At 29.6% G+C, this 19522-nt stretch overlaps 6 protein-coding genes across 8 annotated transcripts in view; 4 read left to right on the top strand and 2 right to left on the bottom strand.

Moving 5' to 3' along the window:
* The window catches only part of LOC108739801 (transmembrane protein 189), a 7054-nt gene extending 5135 nt beyond the window's left edge, over window positions 1-1919 (top strand). The window contains exon 5 of the mRNA XM_025975702.1: window positions 140-1919. Coding sequence (XP_025831487.1) covers window positions 140-174 — 35 coding nt within the window. The 3' untranslated portion in view covers window positions 175-1919. The remainder of the gene's footprint in view (window positions 1-139) is intronic.
* Window positions 1920-2971: 1052 nt separating this feature from the next.
* Window positions 2972-4446, top strand: LOC108739797 (la protein homolog). Its single transcript, XM_025975700.1, has 2 exons — window positions 2972-3391; window positions 3506-4446. The coding sequence occupies exons 1-2, from the start codon at window positions 3079-3081 to the stop codon at window positions 4243-4245; spliced, it is 1053 nt and encodes a 350-aa protein (XP_025831485.1). The 5' UTR covers window positions 2972-3078; the 3' UTR covers window positions 4246-4446.
* Window positions 4447-5024: 578 nt separating this feature from the next.
* LOC108739803 (angio-associated migratory cell protein) lies at window positions 5025-7141 on the top strand. Its single transcript, XM_018473863.2, has 2 exons — window positions 5025-5660; window positions 6022-7141. The coding sequence occupies exons 1-2, from the start codon at window positions 5268-5270 to the stop codon at window positions 6781-6783; spliced, it is 1155 nt and encodes a 384-aa protein (XP_018329365.1). The 5' UTR covers window positions 5025-5267; the 3' UTR covers window positions 6784-7141.
* A 37-nt stretch (window positions 7142-7178) lies between these two features.
* On the bottom strand, window positions 7179-10108 carry LOC108739825 (dnaJ homolog subfamily B member 13-like). Its single transcript, XM_018473893.2, has 5 exons — window positions 9720-10108; window positions 8585-8809; window positions 8197-8519; window positions 7702-7873; window positions 7179-7517 (listed from the first exon to the last, which is right to left on the bottom strand). The coding sequence occupies exons 1-5, from the start codon at window positions 9767-9769 to the stop codon at window positions 7256-7258; spliced, it is 1032 nt and encodes a 343-aa protein (XP_018329395.1). The 5' UTR covers window positions 9770-10108; the 3' UTR covers window positions 7179-7255.
* Window positions 9334-15947, top strand: LOC108739826 (protein FAM76A). 3 transcript variants are annotated; one of them, XR_003231347.1, is made up of 7 exons: window positions 9334-9640; window positions 10115-10393; window positions 10452-10591; window positions 11050-11290; window positions 13266-13515; window positions 15701-15771; window positions 15828-15947. XR_003231347.1 is itself a non-coding variant. In XM_018473894.2 (5 exons), exons 1-5 carry the CDS (start codon window positions 9548-9550, stop codon window positions 13491-13493), a joined length of 981 nt encoding a protein of 326 aa, XP_018329396.1. In that variant the 5' UTR covers window positions 9334-9547; the 3' UTR covers window positions 13494-14959. The 3 variants fall into 3 exon arrangements, 1 of the variants encoding a protein (XP_018329396.1); XR_003231348.1 differs by having other exon boundaries at window positions 15833-15924; XM_018473894.2 differs by lacking the exons at window positions 15701-15771; window positions 15828-15947 and having other exon boundaries at window positions 13266-14959.
* On the bottom strand, window positions 15642-19367 carry LOC108739811 (pyridoxal kinase). The gene is made up of 4 exons (XM_018473875.2): window positions 18731-19367; window positions 17147-17390; window positions 16604-16873; window positions 15642-15988 (listed from the first exon to the last, which is right to left on the bottom strand). Exons 1-4 carry the CDS (start codon window positions 18815-18817, stop codon window positions 15642-15644), a joined length of 948 nt encoding a protein of 315 aa, XP_018329377.2. The 5' UTR covers window positions 18818-19367.
* Window positions 19368-19522: the final 155 nt, after the last annotated feature.

Here is a 19522-nt window from a genome sequence, read left to right as displayed (position 1 = left end):
GTATTTTTTAATTAATTCGACATTTTTTGTCGATTTAAATTCATTATTAATTATTTGTTTTACATTTTTTTTTGTTAAGTTTAGATTAGTGTAATTTTTTTAATTCAGTATTCAGTATTGCCTGTTCTTTTTTTTATAGGAATAAGAAATGATGCACAACGAAACCAAAAATAATTTATCTTTAAAACAAATTTTGCTTTTAAACTAATATATTCATTATTATATAGTAAGCAATCATTTATCAATAAGTAATTCAAAAATACACACAAGTGCATCTTAATATGCATTTTATTGCATTGATATCGTTTAACATAAATAATTCTTTTATTATTAATTTTATCTTGGTAATAAAAATGAATTGTTTGCTTTTGCATTCCAAAAATAGTGAACGCATACGTGTATAATTAAACACAAGTCGGTGCTTTTCGTGAACGCTTAGACAACTTCATAGGTTACCTTGACAGTTATAGGCAGCAGCATTTCTAAAAAGACGCTATTATTAACATCAATTAATTAATGGCTGTACAAGTATTAATTTAAAAAAAATTGTACTTATTTTAATGACAATCAATTTTTCACATATTTTCATCAGCAACTACTTTTTATATGCTGGGACCAATAATATGCCCTTTTAACAGTATAGAAATTGGCTTAGAAAACTAAACGAAATGCATACTAGCGGCAAGAAATCTGTGTAAAAACATTGTAAATCGAAATGAAAGTAAAAGTGCTGTAGAGGTGTGGGTGATCTATCCCAGCAGCGAAAGTTTTATTTTTTTTGTATCGTATTTATTAAGTAATACCGGAAGTGACTAATTAAAAAAGTTTTTATTTTTGTAATTTATTTTATACTCGTAATTGTTGATTAGGTCGTGATAAAAAAAATATCTATCTACTCCAGCTATAACTAAAGTACCTGCATAACAAGAAAAATTATGTGCTAAATAAAAAAAAATAATTCTTCTAGTAGTTTACACTGGTAGGTGTTAACTAAAAAAGCAATTGATTAATTGTCTAGAAATAAACTGGAGCGAACAATGATTTTATAAAAGCATTTCTGTAGTTTAAGCCATTTGAATTTGAACAGTAACACTTTGAACTTTTTCAATATTTTTGGGTTTTCTACATATATTTGATGTCTGCTACATACATCTGTTACATAAGCAAACACCACTTCCGAATTTCTATTCACCGAAATAAAATACTTTCTTTTTACTTTCAAAAATGCTATATTTTAGGGCTACTGTTTTGGACTGGAATAGTAATAGCTTGCATAAAAAATATGAGAAACATAGCTTCAGGGGTAGTTCGTCCATACTTATCTTAATACAAGTTTTGTATAAAGTCTCTTAAAATCTGATGATCTAACTATAAAACAATCCATTATACCGTCTCTTTGCGCTTATTCTACATATTTTTTATATGTAATACAATTATTTTTATATTACTATTGTTACTATAACTGCACAAATATGCTTGCAAATACTATATGACTTGTATTATCGCACATACAATCACGACAGACTGGGAAGCTTTACACCCATCATTATTATTGTGCCATAAAATCGTCTTATCATATGTATAATATATGTACAAACATGAAAAAATATTTTTAACTTGGACCTTTATTGAAAAATATTCTGCAAGGTTAGTGAATTATAAAATAAAATTGATAATCATTTTCTTTAATTCAAAAATGTACACCTACATTTGTAGTTTTTTGTCTGTTGTAAGATTTTTTTGAATGTGGTTTTAAGGTGAAATTTTTCTTTTTGATTTAATTTTTAATTAACTATGTTGCCAGACAATCACCTATGGCATAATATGATACACCACAAAATTATGGCAATTGTGATACAAAAATGCTTATAGTACCTATTCTATTACACATTTATAAAATAAAGTGCTTGCTTTATTCAGTTGGTTTTTAATTAGTAAACTTGAAATTTTTTATTTCTAATTTTAAATCTGTTTAATCTAATCACAAATGGTAGAAAAATAAGATATTTAAAATGTTTCATTCGTTTGAGTTGTTTTAGTTAATGAATGATTTAAGTAGGCTTTGGTGTTGTAATTATGTACCAAGCTATCAATTATTCTACATAAAGAATTAAAATGGAATAAAAAATATACCTATTGTAAGAAAAGTTGAGAAAAAGTATCTAATTATACTAAATGGTTAAGAAAAAACTACTAGGAACTTTTTGTTAAATGGCTAAGGTTAAGTGAATTGAAAAATAGCAATGATTTGGTGTTTTTATTAGTTAATGTGTTCATTTTCTAAACTCTAATTATTAGTAAAAACAAGAAAGTTAACTTCCACAAAAATTGTGAAACTACCCAGTGCGTTTCGAATTTAAAATTTCGGGTTGAAATTCTGTGGTGGGAGTTGTTAAAAACGCCTGCAAAGAACAACTCAGTGGAAACAATACATGTCGATGGAAACTACTATGCCCTGTTTTATCAATGGGTTAATCGTTCAGTCATATGGTAATCATTGATGATGTAAAGCTATTCTCTATTGATGTTTTCGAGATAGAAAACACACCGCACGGTGTATCTGCTGAACATTATCGAATCTAATCGACTAGTTTCGAAATTCCCCGAATTCATTTTGTACTGTCATATAATTATCTATGGCCATATATGTATAACTATTATGATGTATAATATGATAATATATTCCGTTCGTTTTTCTTTATAAAAGTCGAAACAAAAGAAGATGAAATGATAATGTATATATACGTACATTCCGTTCTTAGCGCGGAAATAATGTATCAGACCATAGATAATATATCAGACATGTATCAGAAATTAATATTCTTCGGTAAAAATCGGACATATTCGTAGACACCGCGTGGTGTGTTTTCTGCCGCCAAATCATCAAATGTAGCAGCAGTTTTTATAGTTTGTAGCAGTTTGTAGCCATTAATGTATATGTTGGTACCCTTTGTGTATCTATTATCTATGGTTGGTACCCTTACTGCACATGTTATCAGCAAAATCGTTTATTTCAACTCAACCTATGCAAACGAATTTGTAATAATAAAAAGGAAATATCTCTCCCTTAACAATAAAATGGCTGACGATTTAGAAGAAAAAATTGCGAGACAAATTGAATATTACTTCGGTGATATTAACCTACCCAGAGATAAGTTTCTGCAGGAGAAGATTAAAGAAGACGAGGGATGGATTGGCGTTGATGTACTATTAACTTTTAAAAGGCTTGCTAGTCTAAGTACAGATGCTGATGTGATTATAAAGGCAGTTAAGAATTCAGGAAGTGGTATTGTTGAAGTCAGTGAAGATTCAAAAAAATTACGACGATCTCCAAATAAACCAGCACCAGAACTTGATGATGATAGAAGGAAACAACTTATGAAACGTACAGGTGCGTTATAATAAGATATATTATTAATATAATTTATATATAGATAAGCAGCAGTCTAAAAGTTACTAATAAGGAAATATGTAAATACAAATTTTATTTTTCTCTTTGTTTTAGCATATGCTAAAGGTTTTCCTGCAGATGAATCTCTTGACGACATAATCGATTTTTTGAAGCCATACGGTCCCATTGAATCTTGCATTAAACGTACTTATCCAGATAAGGCGACAAAAAAGAATATATTCAAAGGTTCATGTTTTATAATATTCAAAGATGAAGAAATTTGTGAAAAATTTGTTGATACTAAGTCAATCAAATATAAAGACATAGAACTTGTTATTAAGCCGCAGGCAGTTTACTTTGATGAAAAAAAAAAAGAAAATGAAGAGCGAAAGAATCAGAAAAAGAAAGGAAAAACAGAATTGCAAGAAAAAGTTACCGAAACCAAGCTTGATTATCCCCTGGGTGCAATATTGTATTTTTCGGGAATTAAAGAAGAGGATGTAATTACCAGAGAAGAAATTAAAGAAAAAATGACTGAAATTGCTAATGAGGAACCTTCATTTGTTCATTACTATAAAGGAGAAACTGAAGGTTATGCAAGAATGCCAAGAGAAAATTCTGCTGTTGAATTTTATGAAAAATTAAATAATGGAGAGCTGGAACTTGGTGAAGTAAAATTAAAATTCAGAGTATTAGAAGGAGAAGAAGAAAAAGAGTTTCTTAAGAAAAATGCAGAAGATATTAATAAAAAGAGAAGTCAATATAAAAAGTGCAAGAGGTTTGGTAGAAAACGATTTTCTAATAAGGAAATAAAGGAAGAAGAATCTAAGTCTAAAAAAATTAAATCAGAGTAAATTTCAAGTTAATAACTTGTAATTTAAAAAAATACAAATACTTTTAATTTGCTTTACAAGTCCTACTTGTCAATAACAGTTAATCAAATGCCAACAGCTTATCATTTTATAAAAAAATGCAGGAAATGATTAATTGTCATATAAAGAATTTATTGTATTTTAAATTTTCCTTCCTAAATATACTACAGAATTTGTTATGAAGATTTTTAAGTTTAAATGTGTGCATGTTTTTGCTAATTAGTTAATTATTACTAATTAAGAGGAACATGCAGTTAACCAATATTTTTTTAATTGTAAAATAGATTTCTGAGTATTCATTAATTGATGGGAAATCGTTTGAAAATGTTTATTTTTCAAAGAAAATCAAAAAATTAATTTAATTTTTCAATGCCCTCTAGTGTAACCATATGGAATCTTATTTGTGTGTAATTTTTAAAGCATTTTCACTATTTATTATTTTTATTAAACCAAGAGTTGTGATATTTGAGGTAANACACGATCCATATCAGACACGAAATTTAGTTTGGGAGTGTCTCCTGCAGGGTTTCATCGTGTTATTAATTGTTTTAAAAACAAATTTAATGTTATTAGATTGTATTTTAATTTTAATCTCCATAGAACGCTTATTGGTTATAGGCAAGATTAAAATTAAATAACCAAAGAAACATATCTATTAAAAAGAAAAAAGCCCTTACGTAGGCCTAGACGTACCGCCCATGCATCAACCAATCAGCTTAACAGGAGACACATCCATTGATCATACTTTTACGTATCTATGCTTATACCTTATCTGTGGCAATGTATGGTTTGTACGTGTGTTTTATTTATTTAACCTAACATTATTTTCTTGATGATTTTCTTGTTAATTGAATTAATCTATAAAGAAGCTATGTTGACTTTATGAACCGGTCTAAAACATTAATGTTACAAAGAAATTTAAGCAATTGGGACAATATATCTATGTAGTTTGCGGCATTTTGTTGAAGTGAAAATATAGGTAGTAGTCGGCTTAAAACAGCACAATGGACGACGACGAAGTAGCAGTCCCTGAAGAAGAAATAGAAGTACTTTATTTTGACGACGAAGATGAAGAAGAAAGTAATGATGTAATTGAAGAAGATGTGGATGAATTTGAAAATATACCTTTTGAAGAGCCTGAAGAATTTCAAACAGAAGTAGTTGATTTATCAAAATATACATTTACTAGACATGGGCAATCCGTATTTAGTAGTTCTTTAAGTAAAGATGGTAAAATTGCTGTAACTGGTGGCGAGGATGATTCAGCTTTTGTGTGGATATTGGAAACAGGAGATGTTATCATAGAATGTACTGGCCATAAAGATTCTGTAACTGAAGTTTTGTTTAATCATGATGATCAGTATGTGGCCACTGGTGATATGGGTGGTTTAATACAGGTAAAGTAAATTTAATTTGCTTTTGTATTTATATTTATCACCCATCGTTTTTAATGTTGAAAAGAAATTTATTAGACCTGCTAGTAGTAATCAAAAGACTAGTCTTTGAAGTTACATCTTTATGTTATCTAAATACCTGCAGAGATGTGATAAAAGAGTTATTTTTTTATCGGTATTATCTTTAAGAATCTATTGTGCAACCTTTGAAGTAAATTTTTTTGGTTGTTGTGTGCTCCACCCCTAGCCCCTATGCCGTAGGTAATGATGCTTTTAAAAACGCATAATAAATCATTAGCAACACCAGTAGATACTCCTAAATATATTACAAATTAGTATAATTAAATTTAAATTATAAATGTAGGTTTGGAGCATTATCGAAAAGAAATTGATTTGGTGCTATGAAGTAGACGATTTGGAATGGTTATTGTGGCATCCAATATCTAATGTACTTTTTTGTGGTACAAAGTCAGGAGATATTTATCTTTGGCAAGTACCATCTGGTACTTGCAAAATTTTGCCATCCCATGGGGTAGCCTCAACTTGTGCTAAGTTATTACCTGATGGTAAACGTCTTATATCCGGTTATTCAGATGGTAAACTAAAACTATGGGATATAAAAACGGTTTCAAGCGAGTGGCAACTCAGCGACATATCTGACGCACCTTTAACATCTTTAAGTCTCTCCAGTGATGGTAATGTTTGTGCTATAGCCCCCTCAGGACAGGTCATAAAATTACAAGATGGGCGCATCATCGGTTCTATTTTACCAGACAAAGAAAAAGATATTGAAGCAGTCGAATTTAATAACAAATTAGGACTTATCGCAACTGGATCGTTATCAGGTCGATTGTGTGTGTGGGACATAGGAAAATATACTTTGAGACATGAAGCCAGAATAGAATCCTCTGTCACTATAATGAAATGGACTGTTACTGATAAAGTGTTGGTGGGTGCAGCCGATGGTGCTATTTATGTATGTGATGGGAAATTAGGAACTCTTGTGGAAACCTTGACGGGACACACTGCTGCCATACTAAGTCTCAGCATCTCGGAAGATGGGTCTACTGTCCTAACTACTTCTGATGATGGTACAGCAAAAATTTTTAACATTCGAACCGGTTAAAAACTATTATGCACATTAAGATTTTATCTATGAATTTATTTTTATGTTTTAATTAACAATATCAGCTTTAACTTGTACAGATGGCGGTAAGTCATTATTTTAAAATAATAGACTCATATATTCACACTATTAGACTATAAACAAAATAAATAAATAAAGAGACACAATCATGATACTTGATTTAAATTTCTCTTTGTTTATATATTTTGCTTCTTATCTTTTTGGCTTCTGTTTCAGTTAATAATTATTATTTAATATTCAATAATCTGAATAATTTAATTTTGTATTAGAGCTTAGAGCTTTATGCCCGTTTAAGNAGTTTAGAAATAAATAAATTAATATAATATCTTGTTAGAAACACTATTTTATTTATTCAGATCTAAAATTCTTTTTATCAAACACTAGAAACACTTCCTTTTTAGAAAATTAAAGTCTAAAAAGAAGAACATAATAGATAATTATTAATCGTTGCTCAATTAAAACACGGTGGCATTTGCTCGTCAGGATCAACCCGTAGTATTTTGTCAGCAAGAACAATTTTATTTATCATTTCGTCTTGTCCAAATCCACCTCCTGCCCTCGAACAGATGAACGCCTTCTGCATAATTTCCTTGCATGCTTTTGGCAAGTAATCGGGAAAATGTATATTAAATCTTATAATCAGGTTCCCTTTAGTATTGGGGTTCTCCAAAATGGGCATCCCTTCATTAGGAACTATTTTTTCATAGCCCGGACTGTAAAATATTTCGAAAAAATTATTATTTTACTTCAGAAAATACTACAAACGGCACAGTGAACGCCATCTGTAGCACAATGTTACATTTTAGGATTACGTATTTTTCAGACCACTTCGAATTATTTTATTATTTTACTGTTTAGATTTTGTGTAAGTAACGAATAAATCATTTCTAATCTTACTGAACAATGTCGGTTATTGGAACTCTAACAGTCCTATGATCAATAGTATTTACAACAACAGTTGTCCCGAGTAAAGCATCCTGCAGAGAAATGTCAGCAGTCATTACGAGATCATCATTTTCTCTGTGAAATGTTTCGTGCGGTCTGTCTTCCGTTACAAATATAACATCAGCTAAAATTATGATTACTTTTTTATTGAATAAACAAAGTTTTTTTATTTTAATCTAACGGTAAACAGAAGTTTGTAAAAAAGGAAGGTAGCCACTGACTGTATATTTACACGATCCATATCAGACATCTTTTCCACCCCTAATAACTTCTATCCCTGTTAAGTGAAAAACAAAATAAAATTATCATGTAGTAAAATTTACAATCCCATAATTCGCTAATAAATTTAATCTTAACATGTCGCAGTTAGAAGGTGCGCCCCTTTAAAAATCGCGTATTTGGTATAGAAAAGGTTTTACGTTTATAGTTTTGGTCGAATTATCGTACCAGGTATTTGGGTTGGATTTTGATCTCCTTCTTCGGGACACACTATTTGTGTTTTTGGTCTTAATCCCGGTTTTATTGGAATACTTAAGATTTTTTCTTTTATTTCTGTCCTGTTTTTCTTCTCATCAACAAATTGTAGTCTTTGTATTTTCATTTTTTTAACGCCACCGAAGAAAACCTCATGAAGCGTTAAATATAAAATATGATAAATGGGGGGTTGTTTTTTACGTATACCCCTTCCTTCAGGTTGATCAAAAAGAGGTGGGGGATTAAGGAGATAATCCATTAAGTCAGCGTAAGGAGACGTTGTTCCAAAGAAGTTCCTTATTAGTATAAAATTTCATTATATTTATTGTATTAATTAGCTTCACTTATTAATTGTATTTACCTATAAGTTCTCATGGGATCCCCGTGATAATGATAAGGAGCGAAATAATTTTCTTTTGATATGGGAACACCCCTTTTGAGACCCTCTTCTCCATATTGATCATATACAGCTCTACGCAATGGATCACTTAAAACATCATAAGCTTCACCAATCAAAGCGAATACTTTTTTTGATGTTTCATCTTGTAAACGCTCAGGATTAAATTCAAGCGCACATTTTCGATAACTAAAAAATTAAATTAAAATTATTAGTGGTTTTAATTGTAAAACTATCCTTTACGCTAATTNATCTGTGGAAGACAAAACTACAGTTTTAGGTCCCATTTTATGTAACACCTCTATGGCTTGTTGGGCATCATCAAGATTGTAAATTTTTCTTTCAGTTAGCAACTCTGCTTCGAACTGATTTGGTGTTAAAATATCAGCCAGAGGAGTGATGACATTTTTATAAAGAGGAACTAGCTCTTCCGGGACATAGAGCTTTCCATTATCTCCCAAAACTGGGTCACAAACTACATAATATGAAAGAGAAGATATTAAATAATTTTTAAGCATATTAAATTTTTGCTGTACTGGTTACAGTTAAATTCATCATTTTTATTTCAATGGAAAGTAAAAAGAAATGTTTTGAAATACAAATTACTTTTTAGTTTCCTCCTAACACAAAAGATTTTAAAAATATCAACAATTTTTGTTTAAAATGTTAACAGAAGTATGTTGGGAACTTGTCTATGTTGGGAACACTGCACATTGCTACTGCTGGTGCGATTACGCATGATGATCACCGTTATGTCGTTGTATACGTTGCAAACCATGTATGTTTAATGTCCGTTAAATATTTTAATTTGTTTTGTGTCGTTGAAATACGATTTGGTGATTATTAGTGAATTTTGTGATTTTTTTTTAATTTAAAATAGACTATTAGTTCGTACATCACCACTGATTACGTTTTATTTCTGTGAATATGAGTACTCAGTATCAAGCATTATTTGCATGTTCCAAATGTTTTTCACGACATCCTTTCGAAGATCTATCACCAGGTCAGCAGCTTTGCAAAGTGAGTTTCTTAATTTATATGCTAAGATAAATGTATTTTATGGTATTTTGAACAAAAAAATGCAAAAATATACCTGTACCTATTAATCAATTGCGTCACTAAAAAGGTATATTTCAGTGAATCGTACATAGATCCTATAGAATAGCAGACGTTTTATGTTACTCGTTTTTGAAGGCTAACTTGTAGTTTTAATTTTTGGATCTTTATATGAGTTATTATTGTTTAAAGAACAATACTAAATATAACGATATTTTCTGAATATTTAGTAGTGTAAGCTAAGTTACATAGTCAAATTGATGTATTAAACAAGTGCGTTTTTGTATTATTTATTTGAAGTAGTAACTTGGCATTTTAACATTATAACCACAATACTAAATACATAAATTGAAAATTAGGTAGAGTAGTTTTAAGAAATACCGAGAAATTAGTTCAGGTTGCAACCTTATTGTTCTTTATTCACCTCTTTTCACCCAGGAATGTCGTGGAGCATTTCCAGTGGTGAAATGCACATATTGTCGATCCGAATTTCAACAAACTACCAAAGGAAATACAAGCACAATATGTAAAAAGTGTGAACAAAATGTGAAAGCTTACGGCAAGCCAACTGCCTGTGAATATTGCAATATAATTGCAGCGTTTATAGGCAACAAGTGCCAACGTTGTACTAATTCTGAAATAAAGTATGGACCCCCCGTCAACTGTGAGCAGTGCAAACAAAAGTGTGCTTTTGATAGACATGATGATGACAAAAAGGTAAATATGGGCTAGTTACTCTTGAAGTTGCGGATATGGATGGTACATGTTATTTTAGGTAGATGGGAAGTTGTTGTGTTGGTTGTGTACACTTTCATTTAAACGGGCTTTGGCGAAAACCAAACAGGGCGATGCAGAAAGACGAGCACATTTAAAAATGTCACATCTAAGACAGTCAAAGGATAACCATAAAGAGAAGTAAGTATAGGTCTTTCAATGAAAACATATCTTTATACATACAAAAAGATGGGTACTAGTTTCAATAAAAAGTTCAGAATACACATAAAAAATTCTATATTTGACAACAGTAATAGGTAAATTGTAAGTTTCTATGAAGTACTAAATAAGGTTTAAATTGTTTTATCGATTTGAAGATATCATTTACAATTATTTTGGTCTCTCGTCCATTCTCAGAGGTATCTTCAAATCAGTAAAACAGTTTAAACCTTATCTAGTATTTCATTGACATTCACAATATTTATCTATTTATTTTAAATAATACACATGATAACTCCCTTAAACAAAGAATAATAGAAAGAAACACAGCAAACGAAATTGTATATGAATACTAAAAAATTCACTTTTAACTTACAATAAATAAAAAAAAAAGAAAAAGAAATAAAGAAAAAAAAGTACATGGTTCTGAATTTTTTTAGATTACGAAGCCACAGTAAAAGGCCTCGAAGGGCAGATGTTACCAAAGTTCCCGTAGAAACAGAGAATGGACCCCAAAATAAAGTAGCCCGAAATAATTCCGGTCCTAACTTAGCTAGAGCTGAGTTAGACCCAACTAGTTCGGATCATGTAGTTGCTATGACACAACTCAAAGAACAAATTGCTAGTTTACAAAAGCAGCTGAGCGTTAAAGACGCCCAACTACTTAGTAAAGATAAACAGGTTTGTAAAGAGTCATTTTTATGCTAAAATTAAAAAAAGGGATATAAGGGAATTAATTGTTTATCTGTGTGTGGTTTTCTCCCAAACGGAATATAGGTTTATTTTATTTATCCCCTAGGTGCAGTTAAAAAATTTTTTTTTTTTGGAATAATAGTCAAAATTTTTCCTGTTCAGTATGTTTAGTAATTTCTCATGATAGGTTTATTTGAAAATTAGTTTATTTTTAACATGAAGGCTTTTTATAAAAATATAAGAAGAAATCTTACATTTATTCATTATTATTNTAAACATTCAAATGTGAGAAAGGCTGTTTTCAACTATTTAACAGTCAGTTTAAATAGCATGTTTACTATAATTTTTAATTGATCGTTTTGCTTTTAATGCAAATTTGTGTTAGCTAAAGAACATACTATTTACAATCTTGTTCATTTTTGGGATAAAAGATGTGTTTTAATTGAAAATTATCTGTTCTGTTATGAATACAAACGTTCCTACTATTCTTAAAATTGGTTCGTTTAATTACGACCTTTTTTTAAGTAAATGCGATATTTTTCTGATCCTTGTAAATCAACCTTATTTTGTTCTTATTGAATATATAATAATTTTACCGTTACTATAAATTATTTTATTCCCGACGTAAATGCCATCACTTTTCAATAATCACTTCCGGATATTGAAATTTAAGTTAATAATAATTAGTATGTTCTTCTGTAAAACGCATTATTATTCATAGAAGGGAAGTACTATGATGGCTTTTCAGTAATTTATGAAGTAAAAGATCATATTTTTGTATTCTAATTAGTTTTATCCAAATAAAGATTATATAAAGTGTATCAGTGTTTATTGTTCAAGTCCTGGTCAATTTTCTTTTCCATTTCTCATGATAGGTTTATTTGAAAATTAGTTTATTTTTAACATGAAGGCTTTTTATAAAAATATAAGAAGAAATCTTACATTTATTCATTATTATTATTTGTGATGAAATGGCTAATTTAGCTTATTTTATTTTTGAAAGTATTCTCTCCCCTATTTTAAGTGCAGTATATAGAAAGCAACATTCATTGTAAGAATATGAAACACTTAAGCATACCCAAAAATATCGTAATGCTAATCAAAAATAAAGTAATTGTTTAACACATTAAAGCAAAGACATTATTATAATATTCTAGGGGTCATGATGAGTTACTATTCAAGTAAAATTGTAAAAATTTTCCTTGAAAACAAAAGATTCTTTTGCTTCTTGGTTTTAAAATAAAACCATTGTCTTTGATGAATGTTATGTTCAACATTTAAGAATTTGATCTTTATATTTCTCTTTTATTTAGCATTAAAACAACGGCAATGAAAATTTTATTCTGAACTTTTTACTGATTAACATATTCATTATTTGTATGTAAGTACATTAAGAAACCACATAATTTAAAACGTACCCAATCATCTAAAAGTTCAGAGAACTTTTAGGTTTATCGTGTTTTAATGAAGGCTATGATCTTAAATTTTGTGGATATCAAAACTCAAAGAAATTGAAAAGAACTCACTTGCATTTTTTTTTTTAAATTGTGTAAAGCTTATTTTGAAACCTTGTACTATAAAAAATAGTTACATAGTCTTCAAAATCGTGGGAACGATAGGCATTGCTTGTTTGTTGTTTTTCTTATGAGAGAGAGTCGTTTATAAGTACGTCACGCATTTTTAAATTTATGATCCACCCTCCTTTCTTGCTATGCTAATTTATGTTGTAGTATCCCCCCCCCCATTATTATTTCGGCACATTAATTCATAAACCCACCAATCGTAGTCAATCAGGTCATGTGTAACACCCTTGTACATGTTGCAGTCAATTCTAATAAATCGCTAGGCGTTTCTGAAAACAGTGTTGGTTTCAAAAGCGGCTAACTATCGTTATCACAAATTCATATTGATTGCTATCCTAGTATGTTTAATTAAAATTAAAAACTGTTGTTAAATGTTTTAGATAACAGAACTTAAAGCCAAACATTTCACAATCGAAACTGAATTAAGAAATAAAATGAAAACTGCTCAGAAAGAGCACGACGACAAATGCGATACGTTAAGTATCAAAATCCAGACGTTGCTGAAGGAAATCGCTAGTCTATCAAAGATAACAAAGAAGGAGCGATTGGCAGCTACCCGTGAGAATGCTAACAGTGGCAGTGGAACTGACAGCCCACTGACACAGTAAAAATTTAATAGTTGTAGTAAGTGTAAGTATCAGCAAACAGATAAAAAGTCTTCACATACATTATAGTACACGTTTTGAACATTAGTAGTGAAAATAGAACTGGCGATCGTTGACTGGTAAGAGGCATTTTAATTTTAGTTTTGGAGAGATTATTTTTTTAATATTACACTAAGCTGAGCGGCTTGAAACAGTTGGTTTTTGTGGTATTATTTTTGAAGGCTAGTGTTAGTCATCGGTTCTTTAATGTAATTCTGGAACTAGCATTCCTGAATAGTTTTCTGCTACTCCAATTATTTAAAGACAAAAATAGTGCAAGATAATGGCCGAATGAAAAACTGTTTTTTAGAAATTCTTATTATACCTACGTCTAAATAACAATACACCTAATTCTGTATTTACAACTGGTTTTTTGATTTAACACGATCGGAATATTTTTGACTGAAATGCATATTTCAAGAAGTTTCGTATTAAAGGTGAAAAGTGATTTTTTAGTGATTGATATTAATAAAAATTGAAATAAAATCCATGCATGCATCAATTCTTTAATTTATTTAGCCGTTTGTTGGTAGCCAAATCAAAATCTTTAAAATTAGAAATTACGGAGTTTTTACCGGAATTTTCATATTGACTTGTGAATATAAGAAAAAATTGTATTAATTGAAGTGAACCATTCTTTTTTCTAAATCATTACACGAATTCTACAGGAATGTGACAGAATATGGTGTATATTTTATAATCTGCCAAAATTGAAAAAGATGTTTTATTTTACAGGGTTGCGTCTTAAAACTACTATTGTTCAAATAAGTGTTCTGATGTTTCGTTTTTCTTTTTAATTTTTTTTTCTGTAATCAACGTCCACATTTGTCTGTAAATTGGTTTTTAAGAAAGATCTTTCTGTTTTTTTTTTTTTTGGGAAATATAAACATTCAAATGTGAGAAAGGCTGTTTTCAACTATTTAACAGTCAGTTTAAATAGCATGTTTACTATAATTTTTAATTGATCGTTTTGCTTTTAATGCAAATTTGTGTTAGCTAAAGAACATACTATTTACAATCTTGTTCATTTTTGGGATAAAAGATGTGTTTTAATTGAAAATTATCTGTTCTGTTATGAATACAAACGTTCCTACTATTCTTAAAATTGGTTCGTTTAATTACGACCTTTTTTTAAGTAAATGCGATATTTTTCTGATCCTTGTAAATCAACCTTATTTTGTTCTTATTGAATATATAATAATTTTACCGTTACTATAAATTATTTTATTCCCGACGTAAATGCCATCACTTTTCAATAATCACTTCCGGATATTGAAATTTAAGTTAATAATAATTAGTATGTTCTTCTGTAAAACGCATTATTATTCATAGAAGGGAAGTACTATGATGGCTTTTCAGTAATTTATGAAGTAAAAGATCATATTTTTGTATTCTAATTAGTTTTATCCAAATAAAGATTATATAAAGTGTATCAGTGTTTATTGTTCAAGTCCTGGTCAATTTTCTTTTCCTAATTAAATAACAGGTAGTTTCAATAGTAAAATTGTAAAAATTTTCCTTGAAAACAAAAGATTCTTTTGCTTCTTGGTTTTAAAATAAAACCATTGTCTTTGATGAATGTTATGTTCAACATTTAAGAATTTGATCTTTATATTTCTCTTTTATTTAGCATTAAAACAACGGCAATGAAAATTTTATTCTGAACTTTTTACTGATTAACATATTCATTATTTGTATGTAAGTACATTAAGAAACCACATAATTTAAAACGTACCCAATCATCTAAAAGTTCAGAGAACTTTTAGGTTTATCGTGTTTTAATGAAGGCTATGATCTTAAATTTTGTGGATATCAAAACTCAAAGAAATTGAAAAGAACTCACTTGCATTTTTTTTTTTAAATTGTGTAAAGCTTATTTTGAAACCTTGTACTATAAAAAATAGTTACATAGTCTTCAAAATCGTGGGAACGATAGGCATTGCTTGTTTGTTGTTTTTNAAATTAATACTGAATATATGTTTATAATAAGGCACAGAAGAGTAAAAATTTTTTGTAAAAACAAATATAAAATAACACGGCTTGTTTAAATTACAAATATATTTTCTATTAAAATAAGGATTTGTCGCCATTATGAAAAGCCATTTGAAGTACTTATTTGTTTATAGTGCTACAGTAATTATTTATAAATAATAAATTACTATTTTTTCCAGAACTACAATTGGACGTGCAAACATGTATTGTTGAATACGCAGGACAAGTGGGAATTAATATAAAATAACTGGTATGATTCTCGTTAATTTCCGTTTTACCTTGTACACTGCTAAATGTTTTTTTCAGGACAGCCTGCATTGTAGCGACGGTCTTTTCCAGGGAATCCTTCAACGAATACTTGCTCTTATGCATCCACGCCAAAAACAAGGCTGCAAAAAGGTCCCCTGTACCAGTAAACATTGCCGGAATTTTTGGTATATCGATAATGAATTCTTCATTAACTCCCTCTACAAGAGTAAATGTTATTTGAGACAAATAATGTAAGTATTTATTTTTAAGTTAAATATATTTAATTCCACAAAACTTAAATCTTTGAAAGAGTAATATTTTGAATGTTTTTTGTAAACTGCATTTAAGGTGGAACTGGAGCTAAATAAACATTGTGGAATTAATCTCAATTTTAGAGAATCAAAAAGAAAGCGAATCTAACAAATAGTCGCCAATAATATGTAACTACTGGTATTGATAACAAGCAAAATAATCATTTCACAACCTAAACTGCCTGGTAATTGTCGTGCTGTTTAAGATCAAGTTATCAGATCAACCAGTTGATAGTTTTGTCTTGTTTCTTTTTCTCTTTAAGTTTCCTAAAATTATTTCCATACAAAGGCATAAAACGAGCAAGATGGGGTGGGAGGGGAAGGGAGGGAGGGGGGAGAGAGAGAGAGAGAGAGACAGAAAGAGAGAGAGAGAGAGAGAGAGAGAGAAGTTACAGCTGTTGACCAGTTGTTCTATTAATGCTAACTGGTAACCTGAACAGTACAACGCTTTCCCATTTTAAATGTCTAACTCTTAAAAATATCATTATTTTAATGCTGCTATATTGGTGATTAAATAAATACCTAGTTTAGTGCTAGCTATTCCTAGTAAAATTTTTTCATTCCCCAAATCTGTGGAAGACAAAACTACAGTTTTAGGTCCCATTTTATGTAACACCTCTATGGCTTGTTGGGCATCATCAAGATTGTAAATTTTTCTTTCAGTTAGCAACTCTGCTTCGAACTGATTTGGTGTTAAAATATCAGCCAGAGGAGTGATGACATTTTTATAAAGAGGAACTAGCTCTTCCGGGACATAGAGCTTTCCATTATCTCCCAAAACTGGGTCACAAACTACATAATATGAAAGAGAAGATATTAAATAATTTTTAAGCATATTAAATTTTTGCTGTACTGGTTACAGTTAAATTCATCATTTTTATTTCAATGGAAAGTAAAAAGAAATGTTTTGAAATACAAATTACTTTTTAGTTTCCTCCAAAGAATATTAATTAGCAACAAATCCCTTCTAATCTTCAATTAAGCAATTAATTTCTAATTTCTATTTATTCCGTTATCGTTCCTTGTCCCATCCTATTTTTAAATTGATTGTTATCTCTTTTTTACCGTAAATTAGATTTGGATTGACCCGTTTCAAATGCTTCACCAAATCCGCAATTTTTAAAAGAAATGAAGATGTGGCGATATAACCAGTGAGTAAGTGAGTGTAGTAGTCCAGTTTGTTGGCCACCAAACCGTCCACCAAGTCCCCTAGTTCCTTTTCCGTCAACGCTTGTCCTTTGACCGTGGCATATCCTGTATGGTTTGAAAACTGGACCGAATTCAATGGATCTACGTCAAAACCTAAGACCTTACATAGTAAAAAAAAAGTAAGTCGAAAATTATTAGGTATTTTTTACAAATATAATTTGAAACTTCAGTTACTATTGCGACCTTTAAAAGTTGTTGTCATTTATGTAAATGTAATGGGCAAAAGATCGTTTGACCAAATTCGCTATTGGAATTTCTACTAATAATCGGTACTTATGATGAATTTGTGACAGAAAAGAAGAAATATCCAAATTACCACTAATACAATTTTTTTTAATTTGTTCTTTAACGAAAGTCTACTTTTACCATAAGGTTTATTTATGTTAGTGTATGGGTGGTTCTAAAACAAAAGTAGTGAACAAATTAGTCCAAGGAATTAACAACAAAAAATAGTTTGTTTTTGATTAATTTTCATACCTTACGATTATTACAAAACTTATCGCAACTTATTACAATCTTTAATTTTTTCAAGTCTTAAAATAGAATGAACAATAGCTTAATAAAATAAAATTGGCAAAAATATTATTTTTACCCAAGATTAAATTATGATCTTTAAAAAGGCCGTATTTTTTTTTGTAATTCTATTGTATTATGATAAATTAGTCGAGTGCGTTAGGTACTTGTCAACACGATAATAAAAGAATTTCAAAAAAGGAAATAAAATATAAAATTATACTTTAGTCCAGATTTGGGGGTTGCAGTTCAACTTACTTAGAGTGCCTTATAAATTTTGATGGACAGAAACAGACAACGAAATGACCTTATCTCTATAGGTGCTCACTTTTTTCTTTTTGTCGTACGTAAACGTAACTGTCTTTTTAAGCGGTCTAAGTAATTTTCGTTGCTTTCGAAGTTCGGTCACGCAGTTTTTTAAAAAATAGAATATTTTTGGATACTTATTTGGTATAATTAGTAGTATAATAAGGGTATGAATTATTAAAAACATGAAAATCGTTTAGCCTGAGCGTTCTGAGAGGCAGGATCTATAAAAATTTATTTTTATGAATAAATAATAGAAATAGTAAAATACTTAAGCAAAATATTTAAAAAGATGGGAATACTAAAAATTAGAAAGGTAGAAAAATGCCGTGAATTAATTTTATTTATTTGTTTATCAAAGGAATAAATGGTATTGAAGGACATTTTCGGTGTTACACATCAAAAGAAATGCCCTCCAGATCACAATAATAGCTATACAGAGTGATACATATAATTTCGAATGCTTTTTAGGGGAATTGCAGAATTTAAAATAGTGATTGAGCAATTTAAATAAGTACTATAGAGAAAGCCATTTTTAAACATTAAATTCCACTTAAGTACACTATTAGGCAACCAGTTTTGTTTTAAATTGTTTTTATGCCGATCTGTAATAATGCTCACCTGTAGAGGGAAAGTTGCACTTTTATTTCCCACATATCCGAAGACCACATGGCTTTGAATGGAGAGCACTCGAGGTGATTCTGCCATTTTCAAACACAAGAATATTGATTTTTCTAGTAGGTATTTTAATATTAATATATGTATGTTAATTAATAATCTTTAACGAAACAGAGTTGTGTATAATGAGTAACTGCTATTTAATCACATGTGCGGAGCATTTAATTGGAACCAATTATTAATTGCTTATTTCAATGAGATAAACAAAGGGAACGTTAAGATAACGGTCAATGTTTACTATTATACATTTGCTAACTAAATAGATGAAATGTAGATTGTGTAAAATGTTTTTGCGATATTACCGACGTTTACAATTTTATGAACACATGTACTTTGCGTAATTATGTAATCGTTCCGCTGGTTAAAAATGAAAAGTGCATGTGATTTCTGGCATTTTACGTAATAAAACCACGTTTTATTGGTATTTAAGTTCAATATTATACATACGTATATTGAATACCGCTTTTTAAAGTAGAAAAGATACATACAGTTTGTCACAACATATACTTTTTGTAAATTGTTTTTCATAAATATGAGTGACGTCATATTACGTCACAAGAAATAGCACGGCAAATAATATCATTCATTTTAATAAAGACTACTAACCACTACTCATAAAATATAACATTTTTTTATTTATGTTGTTGTTCAACTAAATAATGGTAGAATGTGTGACAGATTATAAATAAAATAGAAAATGGTGATAATAGAAAATCTATTACATAGATAAGAAAT

The sequence above is a fragment of the Agrilus planipennis genome, unplaced genomic scaffold (genome assembly GCF_000699045.2).
Source record: "Agrilus planipennis isolate EAB-ADULT unplaced genomic scaffold, Apla_2.0 scaffold253, whole genome shotgun sequence".
In the NCBI taxonomy this organism is placed as follows: Eukaryota; Metazoa; Arthropoda; class Insecta; order Coleoptera; family Buprestidae; genus Agrilus; species Agrilus planipennis.
The sequence above is the reverse complement of the archived record's forward strand: the minus strand, read 5'-3'. Positions and strand labels throughout refer to the sequence as shown.

Excerpts from the sequence above, each read along its gene's own strand:
- LOC108739825 (XM_018473893.2), bottom strand. The coding sequence starts at position 9,769 with ATGTACGATTCACTGAAATATACCTTTTTAGTGACGCAATTGATTAAT. Across the intron at positions 8,810-9,719 it reads GTGACGCAATTGATTAATAG|TTATCGAAAATGTGCGCTTG; the intron begins GTACAGGTATAT and ends TTAATTTTTTAG. Across the intron at positions 7,874-8,196 it reads AAATCCAACCCAAATACCTG|CTGATGTTATATTTGTAACG; the intron begins GTACGATAATTC and ends TCATAATTTTAG.
- LOC108739811 (XM_018473875.2), bottom strand. The coding sequence starts at position 18,817 with ATGGCAGAATCACCTCGAGTGCTCTCCATTCAAAGCCATGTGGTCTTC. Across the intron at positions 16,874-17,146 it reads CAATCCAAATCTAATTTACG|TTTGTGACCCAGTTTTGGGA; the intron begins GTAAAAAAGAGA and ends CATATTATGTAG. Across the intron at positions 15,989-16,603 it reads AATAGCTAGCACTAAACTAG|AGGGAGTTAATGAAGAATTC; the intron begins GTATTTATTTAA and ends TTACTCTTGTAG.
- LOC108739803 (XM_018473863.2), top strand. The coding sequence starts at position 5,268 with ATGGACGACGACGAAGTAGCAGTCCCTGAAGAAGAAATAGAAGTACTT. Across the intron at positions 5,661-6,021 it reads ATATGGGTGGTTTAATACAG|GTTTGGAGCATTATCGAAAA; the intron begins GTAAAGTAAATT and ends TTATAAATGTAG.
- LOC108739797 (XM_025975700.1), top strand. The coding sequence starts at position 3,079 with ATGGCTGACGATTTAGAAGAAAAAATTGCGAGACAAATTGAATATTAC. Across the intron at positions 3,392-3,505 it reads ACAACTTATGAAACGTACAG|CATATGCTAAAGGTTTTCCT; the intron begins GTGCGTTATAAT and ends TCTTTGTTTTAG.
- LOC108739826 (XM_018473894.2), top strand. The coding sequence starts at position 9,548 with ATGAGTACTCAGTATCAAGCATTATTTGCATGTTCCAAATGTTTTTCA. Across the intron at positions 10,394-10,451 it reads GACATGATGATGACAAAAAG|GTAGATGGGAAGTTGTTGTG; the intron begins GTAAATATGGGC and ends ATGTTATTTTAG. Across the intron at positions 10,592-11,049 it reads AAGGATAACCATAAAGAGAA|ATTACGAAGCCACAGTAAAA; the intron begins GTAAGTATAGGT and ends GAATTTTTTTAG.